General features: G+C 33.0%; 1 protein-coding gene across 2 annotated transcripts; it reads right to left on the reverse strand.

Moving 5' to 3' along the window:
* Positions 1-3823: 3823 nt before the first annotated feature.
* On the reverse strand, positions 3824-8158 carry LOC132048142 (thiamine pyrophosphokinase 1). 2 transcript variants are annotated; one of them, XM_059439065.1, is made up of 6 exons: positions 7987-8158; positions 7713-7809; positions 6640-6712; positions 5767-5865; positions 4560-4809; positions 3824-4333 (listed from the first exon to the last, which is right to left on the reverse strand). In XM_059439065.1, exons 1-6 carry the CDS (start codon positions 8120-8122, stop codon positions 4215-4217), a joined length of 774 nt encoding a protein of 257 aa, XP_059295048.1. In that variant the 5' UTR covers positions 8123-8158; the 3' UTR covers positions 3824-4214. The 2 variants fall into 2 exon arrangements, with proteins under 2 accessions (XP_059295048.1, XP_059295054.1); XM_059439071.1 differs by having other exon boundaries at positions 7713-7814; positions 7987-8118.
* Between the last annotated feature and the right edge of the window lie 2402 nt (positions 8159-10560).

Consider the following 10560-nt stretch of genomic DNA (forward strand, 5'->3'; position numbering starts at 1 on the left):
ACCATCAATAAGAACACCAGAACCATAAAAAACAACATTCTTATATAAATTGAAACATCCATGTCCAAACTTAAAATCAAATCCAGAAATATCAAGTCTTGAAAGAGAAATCAAATTCCTAGAAACTGAAGGAACATAAAGAGTCTGTAATAGATCAAGGTGATGTCCAGTCTCCAAGATCAAACGATAAGTCCCTATGCCTTCAATTGGAGCCTTCATACGATTTCCCATGAACAAGAAATCCTTATTTGGATTTGTAGTTTGGATCGTAAGAAATCCCTGCAACATAGTGGATACATGAGTAGTTGCACCGGAATCAAGCCACCAAGTATTATTAGGAACTTCTACTAAATTTGATTCGAAACATACAAAAGCACTAAAAGTACCTTTCTTTTCGAACCAAGCTTTACGTTTCGAGCAATCTTTCTGATAGTGTCCTTCCTTTCTACAGAAACGACACACATCTGCCTTGAGTTCCTTATGAGCATCCTGTTGAACTTTAGCAGGTGCTTTCTTCTTCTTGAACTTGTTGGCCTTCACTTTAAGTCCTTTACCAGCTCCTTGACCCATGAGGTTAATAGAATGACCTCCTTGTTTCTTAAGTCTTGATTCCTCCTGAGTAAGCATACTGGACAATTCACTAACATCCCACTTATCCTTAATAGTGTTATAGTTAATTTGGAATGGTCCATACTCAGGAGGCAATGAGTTTAGAATAAACTGAACCAAGAAGGAGTCATCCACTTTCATCCCCAAAGTCCGGAGTCTTGCTGCAATATTAGTCATCTCGATGATGTGATTTTGCATACTACGCGACCCATCAAACTTCATGGTCGTGAGTTCAGCCATTAGTGTACCAGCGAGAGACTTATCAGCAGAACGAAAACGTTCTTCCACAAACTTCAGGTATTCCCTGGCACTTTCTGTCTGTGGAATAGTACTCTTAATGTTGTTGGCAATAGTCATTCGCATAAACATAAGGCTCAATCTGTTAGAGCGTTCCCATGCTTTATGGAAGGACTTCTCATCCTCACTGCTTGTATCGAATAGCAAGGGTTTTTCTTTTTCAGCAAGAGAGCCAAGTCAAGATCCATCACACCTAAGTGGAATCGGACTTGTTCATGCCATTCGCAGAAGTTCAATCCGTTGAACACAAGAATGTATGAAGCAAGCGAATGAAGAGGAATAGCTGCAAAATAGATATACATATGCTCACAAATTAGAAAATAATGTGGATTCAGCAAAGCAATAAAAGTATATCGTAATTCTCCTTTGGGTGATACTACGACATACTATCATAATTTAAATGTCACTTTCAACTTTAACAGGCAATTAAATATTTTCAATCAAACATATATGACATCTTTGGATATACAATACATATTTGATTAAAGAATACTAATTTGCCTCATTATGTTCACTACTCATAGAATAATTGATTCACCTTTGGGTAAATCCTTAAGTTCTAGCAATAGTGAATGTCAATTTATCCATCTATTTTCAATTATAGGCATTTCATTAGTTTAATGGACAAACGACAATATTTATACATGCACATCTTTCACAAACATACTAGTTTGGCCACTTTGGTGACTAACAAACTATATAGACATTAATACATGTATAAAATAAATACATAACTTATGTATGTACATTTTAAACATTCTAGTTTGGCCACTTTGGTGACTAACAAACTATAAAACCATAATCACATACATAATATAAGCAATAAATAACTTTATGCATGTAAAATTCATAAACAATCTAGTTCGGCCACTTTGGTGACTAACAAACTATATAAACATAATACATGCATAAAGTTAACATGGAGATAATGTATGTGTAAATATTAAACATTCTAGTTTGGCCACTTTGGTGACTAACAAACTATATAAATATAATCACATACATAAAATAAACAATTAATTGCTTCATCAACCTAACGGCCCAGGTACTGATAAATAGCCCAAAATTAAAATTGTGGCCTAAGAAACAAACATAAATTTCATGATAAAATAGCAATAAGTTCATGATTAAATCAAACAATTCTGGGCCAAAATCCTGCCAAGACTTCCATAATTAAGTCCACATAGATGGCCTAATTTTTAATTACCAAAAATTGATGAGCCAAGTTTTAATTGGTCAAACCAATGACCTAATCCCATACGACGTATACGATGAAAACTTCTAACACTTAATTATTCTACGGTCAATTTCGGAGAACGAAACCAGATATCATGGTTCAATAAATAAAAATCTATGAACAATGATGATTTGCCTTTACTGATTCATGCGTATGGATAATGGGGGAAATCAAAAGCAACAAATAATTCAAAGGTAAAATAAGAGAATTGTAGTTTGTTTGATTTTCCCAATTAATTTACTATCCATTACAAAATTCCATTTCCACAAACAGAGAAACCGTATTCTGACCATAAATTGTCACTTTAAAGTCATGATTTCGTATTTTGCCGAAGGCTATACATGATTTCATATAACAACAACGCAATCATATAACTAGGTCTTTTCTTAATGAAGATTATCAAAGTAATTCGTTTCGATGCCACATGTAAGCTTAACTTAATGCATAACAGGATCTTGAACAGGATAATCTTACAGAGAAACGTTACAGAAAGCGTACCTAATGTGGAAGACATTATTACGAAAGCGGAAACGTTGTTTCTAGAAATTGGTTTCTACTTCCTTGCCCTAGCCTTACGTTACCACAACCGTCAATGATGGAAAAGTCTATTAGAAGAAGTGGTAACCCTAATAATGGGGAGGGAGGACCAATTTATAGGGGTTGAGACTTAATCCGGTACGTCCATCAAGTAACCGATCTAACGGACGAGATTTATTCTTCATTAAATATTAGTTATGGGCTTTACATTAATTGGGCCACATATTAGAATTAATAAAATTCTAACATAGAATACACATCTATATTACACACAAATACATGTTAACCCCGTTGAAATAGGATCATCCGTCCTCATGTTGAGTTTGCGCTATTTTCCTTTTTATTTGTTGTATATCTCAAAACATGTTTTAACAATACATATGTGATTTTTTAGAAGTTTTCACTAATTGACACGGACTGCACGTGTGACACACGTGTCATGCCCGGAATACACGTTTGACACACGAGATGCACGTGAACACACGCAAAAACTAATTTTATTGAATATATTTGAGACCTTTTATTAAGATTTGACTTTAGACCACCAATTTCATTAAGCTGCCCCTGATTACTACTATTCACTGGCGTACTTCAATGCACTTTGAAGTATATTCAGGCTGTCAGGAGCGTAGGAGCTTGAGAGTGTCCTGTTGCAGACTTCAGTAGCAGCAAACTTTTATGGGATATATACTCACTTCAATTGTTTGATTTATGCAACACTGAGTCTCTTTTACCCTTTGTTTCTTTTCCTCCTGTTGAAGGGAGATAGATAAAAGAAATACTCTTATTACGTTAGGGCATATATACTTCATAAAAACACCACGAAGAGAGGAAAATGCACTAGCATCAACCAATGCAATAATCCTTGACTTTCGTGCAATCAGATTCGAACATGATTCATTATTTCTTAAAACGAAATGGCGTATTATCTTCTAGTCATTCTAATTTATAATCTCTGAGCAGCATCTATTTAGTCGTTCCTCTAACACGCTGATTTTGCGGGGTGCCATTGTATAAACGTAAGTAGAAACAATTTCAAAATATATCCTTCTACATTGTAAATTGTAATCGGTGAGACAAGTTCACCAACTGCAGACATATAACTGTATCAACGCAAAAAGTTGGGAACTTTGACAGAGGAAGTAAGCAGAAGAAGAATAAGTAGATCTCCTTCATATTTCATTATGGCAAAAGAATAATGTATACAAAACAATAGGAAACAGCTACCAAATGCGTCTAACGAATCAAGCACATAAGCAGTTGACGATCAAAATTTATCTGCTACGACTGCTATTACTCTTAGAACCCGTGTTGTTTGTTTCCCAAGACTCTACTGCAATACAGGCACTTGATGCCAAAGAAATCTGCTGTGTGCCACCACACAATCGGACTGGAGAGAACCACCCCAGCATTTCTCAAACTCTCTGGTAAACATCTTTATCTGAAAGAATTGAACAGAAAATGGAGGTCAGTGTCCACTATTCATTAAACTTCCGCAGAATGGCTCATCTTTGACATCTGCAAGCTGCATCCTTCATTCTTTTTTGATTGAAATTGTCCATAGGAGGTCAGAATCAGACTGCACCGTTACTATGTCCTCTTTGACAATATTTGATGTACTGACTAAACCACCAAATCTCATTTCTGTATTATCTGAATAAAAGTCAAGTAAGGATAAATCAGTCGAGCAGGAAAACTAGATAAACACTACCACAACAACATCAACCGTAATGTTACTATTGGCTATCCCTCTTATAATTGAACCAATAGCTAAACAGAGATGTGCAGGGCATAAAGCATTAGCCTGTAACCAAATGAGGTAGGTTGAATATAAACCACTCATAAAATTTTATAAGAAAGATTAGATGGAGCTACTCACCCAGATTCCATTTGAGACCTGTAGTAGTGGTGCTTCCGGCACCCATTCCAATGGGTATAAGTCCGCAGTGTGGGCCCTCAACTGAGGACTGTATTAGAATTTCGTGATGATGTGTACTCGGAAGAAGTTGGATAAGGCAATCATCAGAGAGAAGAATGATCCGCATGGACGGGAAACGACATATGACATTAATATTTCCCATCTCATGGTCAAACCTTCCACCAAGTGCTCCAGTGACTAGGATACATAACTGTTAGTTACACACAGATTCAAGTTAGTTCCACTGAGAATCCATTAGGCTATTCTTTCCAGCAACATTGTCCTATATTCATCTCACTATGATGACACGCAATATTGCATCAGATTTTTAAACTTCACAATAGTCGCTTTTCTCTAATCTCAGTAGATGCAGTGATGCACTCAAAATAATAACAATAGTGGCAATAGTAAAAAAACAACAACGAATATATTGCTCCATTTAATACCACTTCATGTTATAAAATTATTATGCCATACTGTAAAATGTTTATCACCAATACATCTGTCAGTTTTGACTTTGACAGATGATCCAGCACCCTTTAGGGCCGTGGTAGAAATGTTAAAAAATAATTAAATTGTTCAATTTTACTAAGTTGGACAAATCATGCTTACAAGTAGTAAAACTTCCACCATATATACTAAGGCATATCACGTTTTGTATCTGAAATAACCTTACAATATACCCTACAAACAAGAATAGGAAGAGGTTAAAAGGGTTATTGTATTGATATTGGCATTTACTCCACCTTGCAACTTTATATCTACGGTTTACTAAAGAATGTGCATGTAATGATGTCCCTGGTAAACTAGCTCCAATTTTATTTCAATGGAATGAGGAAAGAGAAGCAACCAATGTAGCTTATCGTCAATCCAAATTGAATAATGAACCAATACACGTGATCCCCCACGGGATGAAGTTTCTAATGGATTGTTCATGTCAAGTATCCATTTCTAAAAAAAAAGTATCTTAATTATTTGGAGTATTCAGAACTGAGAAACAGTTAGATTACTAATATACCACAAGGCCACAAGGAAAAGATGGAGATATGGTTTGAGCTACTATTAGTGTAAAGATGGATTTAAAGGATGAAAACTACAATATCACATATTGATAAAACGTGGAGAAAGGGTAAAATTATCCAGAGCTATGTTGAAAAGCTTGACTTACATTTGGATGTTCCGGGTTTAGTAAGTCGCGAATATATGCAACGCATTTATGAAGATCTGTAGTATCTTGATCCTGAGATTCATCAATTATCTTGGTCCCCTGCATATGGTCAGCAAGCAAATCCTCAAAATATAGTTTATCCTAACCGTTAAATCATCGAAATATGGTTCTAACATGCTTTGTACGGAAATGCACAAGCATATTGCACAAGAACAATACCACAGAGAATGATCTTGACCTATATGCTAATTACACCCAAAAGTGTAATATCTATCCTATGATGCCTGATAAAGAAATACACATGTAGACAGCTAGCTAAGCATCCTCATAACGAGGGTTCTAACATACTTCAAAATTTAAGAAATGCACATGTACAATTGCGTAATAGGCTAGAAAGAAATTTAAACAAGAGCACATACAATTGACTTGATCACCACAAAAAAAACTAAGACCTAAAAGTGTAATAATGGGTGGTATGCAGTTCAATAGCTTGAACTCAACATCAAATTTGGAAACCACAATAACAAAGAGGGCCTCTCTGCCAGACATAAGAATATATTTGCAGAGCTCAACTGTATTGTAAAAAAGAAATTGACATACATATCAATCAACTAGGCTTTAATATCAAATTAGTTGATATTGGCTACATCAATCCTCTGTATCCATTCCACCGCACTATTCTGGTTTCATTTCATTTAGATACTAAATAACTTGTCCTTTAAGGCAAAGTGGGGATTCTCTAAAGCTGGATGTTCTCTAAATTTTAGACTTATCTTTACACAAATGTATAAATCTGGATGCTTTTTAAAATATCTCATTGAAAAGAAACCTGCAGAGCAACCACAGGACAACCACAAGCAAATACTAGCTTACCAGGCCTCTATAATATTCAAGAACTTCAGTTCTGATTGAATCCATGTCTCCTTTTATAGCATATGGCTTGTACCTGCAATAAAATCATGATTTAGTCTAATTCAATCTATCATGACAGACTAAAATCATCCAAACATAAATAAGTTGTGCTTTAGCCCAATAGAAAATAAAATGTAAATGCTTTTACATATAGTCAGAACGTACTTAAGCTCATTTAAAGCTCAATCCTAATATGGCATGATAATTTTCAAATAGTGACTATAACTGATGCTTTCCTAATGTACAAATCCAAGTTCTGTTTTCCTTTTGTCCATCTTGGTCCAAGAAAGTAAATAAGATCCGCACATAAATAAGTTTTGTAAACATAAATAATTGAAAAAAAAATCTCTAGCAGCTTAAGCTTTTCACTAGGTGATTCAAACAGTTCAAAGCTACTCCCTCCGTCTCGAATATTTGTCGTGATTCTCTTTTACACGCTCCTTAAGAAACATTAACTATGAGGGTCTTTTTAAACAATTTTACCCTTCATTGGTATCTGAACGATCATAACATCACCCTATAATTGTGGTCTTTGTAGTGTTTAAGAACATTTACTTACTACGGGTAAAACGGGAAAAAATAACTGATTGTGTCTTGAACTTCTAAAACGACAAATAATTTGAGACAAATATATTTAGGGAGCACGACAGATACTCCCTCCGTCCCAATTTATGCGGCATCTTTTGAATTTCGAGATTCAAACAAGTTTTTCTTTGACCATAATTTTTTTGAATTGTCAATTATTGTGAGTTATAATACTTTCTATGTCTTTTATGTCCGAATAGACGGGCAAAATTAACAGGTTTGACTCTCGACATTCGAACTGTGACACATAAATTGAGATAGAGGGAGTAACTTTTTTTAAAAGGGGATAAAAAGTAAAATTTTCGCCCTGTAGAAATCCCTGTTTTATTCATTTTTACCTATCTTGCAAACATGCTCAATGAAATTATTCACAAAATAAATTGAAGAGATGAACCAGCAAAGCAATAAGCTACTATAATAAGTAACCAGCAAATAAATTAAAAAATCACCTTTTACGAATATCAGAAGGCTCCTCATGAGGAAAGAAACCAGGCAATTCATCAAACACCCTATTTGCACCACCATCAGCACAAATATGAACCTGTGCTGTTCTAAACAACAACATATAGCACCATATTCACGTAATTGAATCCATAACTTTCGACACACAATATAAATTTATGTGCAAAAATTTACTAAAATTACAACAACTTTAAAATATATAGCCCACAGAAACTACAAAAAGGTTAAAAAAAAAAAAAACTGAAGGGGCAGGGGAATTACCGTGTTTCCAAAGCAGAGGAGTGCAACGAGGGAGGCGTTGGTTAAGGATGACAAGTGCGTACGTTAGAGAAGGTCCGTTGTCGGTGGGAAGATTTGGGAGGAGGAAGGTAGAAGAATGATGAGATATCAACCCCATTGCTTTGCTAACTTGCGCTGTTTCTGTTTCTCACAAATTAATGAAGAGAGAACAAATATGATATGAACACCATTATATAATATCGACTAGCTACCGCCCATTGCTATATTTAATTTTTTATAGTAATAAATAATATAGCTAAGGTGTACAGAACAGTTGCATATTTGACCAGAAAAGAAAATTCTGAACCCTTCCAGAAAAAACGGAAAGGTGGATTAGATACTCCCTCCGTCCAAAAAAAGATTGTCCTTTTTTACTTGGCATAAAATTTAAAAAATAACGGAATATTTTTAAAATATATGATTCAAAATAAGTTTTAGATATTTATATGGCTGTAAATCATCTTATAAAGTTAAATTATTTTTAAATATAAAAATAAAATTGGGATAAATTAAAAAGGAAAGAATGGATAATCTTTTCGGGACAGAGAGAGTAGGTAATTTGGATGATTACCGGAAGAAACGGAAATTGAGTACAAAAGTCAAAGGATTAGGTCGCAGAAATATGTCTCGAGTTTCAGGCTTTCAGCTGTATACAGACTCATTATAAGAAATTTTACAGCCAAATTACTTTTACACCGATATTCTGTCTTGTCTTCAGTACAGTAAAACTATTCTATAACAAAGATAGTTGGGTCCGAAATTTCTTAACTGTTATAGAGAATTCATATATACCTATAACAATATTGATATTTAAATAATATTTTATTGTTATAGGTAAAAAGATGTATAAAATCTAATTTTTCATTTTTAATTGTCAAATTCTAAATTTAATCACACTTTGTATAACGAAGATAAATCTTTTAATGATGAAAATTATATACTCATATGATTTTTTTTGTCATAAATAGTGTATTAAAGGATCAAATATTTGATCAAAATCTCTACACTTATTATTGATAATCATAGATATTCTATTTTCATAAAGATGGTTAATTATTATATTATCTAAAAAAGAAGATAGTTGTTATATGAGGGGTAATTTTACAAAAAGCGTATTGTTATAAAGTTGGTTGTTGCTGTTATAGGTGAAATGCTGTTATAGAGAAATAAAATATAACATAAAAAATTAGTAAATAAAATATAACATAAAAAATTAGTATTTAAATTATTGTAATATCCTAATTTAATTGGTCCAAAATTATTTATAAAGATCATACTAACAAAGTAATTCGGATGTTGTTTACAAATGTCTCAATATTTTAAAATGTATATTTAAATTATTGTAATATCCTAATTTAATTGGTCCAAAATTATTTATAAAGATCATACTAACAAAGTAATTCTCCGCTCACTTTTACTTATCACAGCTTTACTAAGGGATAGGAAAGAATTGTACTCACTAATTTTTATAAATTTTAAAATGTATATAAAAATTATCATCATATTTTATATGAGAATATCAAAATATTTTTTGATTCTCGTCATTTAATGTCTCTATAAAGTATTTTTAGGATAAAATAAATGTTGAAACTAAAATCACACATCTAAATTTTAAATATTTAATTAATTTAATTCAATTTCTCGATGATTACAGAAGCACAAGAAATTGAATTTCAATTCACATTGGCCATCTACATTCATAAAGGAGGAGGCCATGAATAAAATTAATCTTTAATTATTTGATGTTTGCACGTAACTCTTGGTGGTAGACAATTCAAGTTGCGAAACATAGATTCGCATAAAGACCACTGCCCTCTTTGAGTACAAATAATATAAACTCATAACAATTGGTCAACTTTTAAATGTGAGAACTTAGAAATAAATTGGGTGACGTCACCTGCATATAGCTGGTCAAACACAGCTACTATTTCACGAAAAGTAAGGGATAGGAAAAGAATTGTACTCACTAATTTTTATCTTAAATTATTAATAATTGGACACAAAATTGAAAAATATATAAAAATTATTGATGTGAAAAGATTTTTAAATCTTGTGGTGTGTACATATTATATCAAAATATTTTTTGATTCTCGTCATTTAAAAGATTTTATGTCAGATCTATAAGAGTATGTTGGTTAGGATAAAATTTAAATGTTGAAACTAAAATCACACATAACGTAAATAATCTCATTTAAAGAGATTAATAAGAAAAGTAACACACAAATAAAAATAGAGAGTACAATTTCTCGAGAACTGATTACAGAAGCACAAGAAATTGAATTTCAATTGTTTATAGAAACACATGGAATGGCCATCTACATTCATAAAGGAGGAGGCCATGAATAAAGGATTATATGAATCTTTAATTATTTGATGTTTGCACGTAACTCTTGGTGGTAGACAATTCAAGTTGCGAAACCTCTTTAGATTCGCATAAAGACCACTGCCCTCTTTGATTAACTCGTAATTCAAATTCAAATTATTTCCATGGTTTGCTTCTTCAGCCAAGCTTTTGGGAGGTCAAACGTGTCTTTTTTTTTCTTCCAAAAAGTGCTT

The sequence above is a fragment of the Lycium ferocissimum genome, chromosome 1 (genome assembly GCF_029784015.1).
Source record: "Lycium ferocissimum isolate CSIRO_LF1 chromosome 1, AGI_CSIRO_Lferr_CH_V1, whole genome shotgun sequence".
In the NCBI taxonomy this organism is placed as follows: domain Eukaryota; kingdom Viridiplantae; phylum Streptophyta; class Magnoliopsida; order Solanales; family Solanaceae; genus Lycium; species Lycium ferocissimum.

Coding starts and splice junctions, on each gene's coding strand:
- LOC132048142 (XM_059439065.1), bottom strand. CDS start 8,122: ATGGGGTTGATATCTCATCATTCTTCTACCTTCCTCCTCCCAAATCTT. Junction 6,713..7,712: donor CCTTCTGATATTCGTAAAAG/GTGATTTTTTAA, acceptor ATTTTATTGCAG/GTACAAGCCATATGCTATAA. Junction 4,334..4,559: donor AGGTCTCAAATGGAATCTGG/GTGAGTAGCTCC, acceptor ACTTTTATTCAG/ATAATACAGAAATGAGATTT.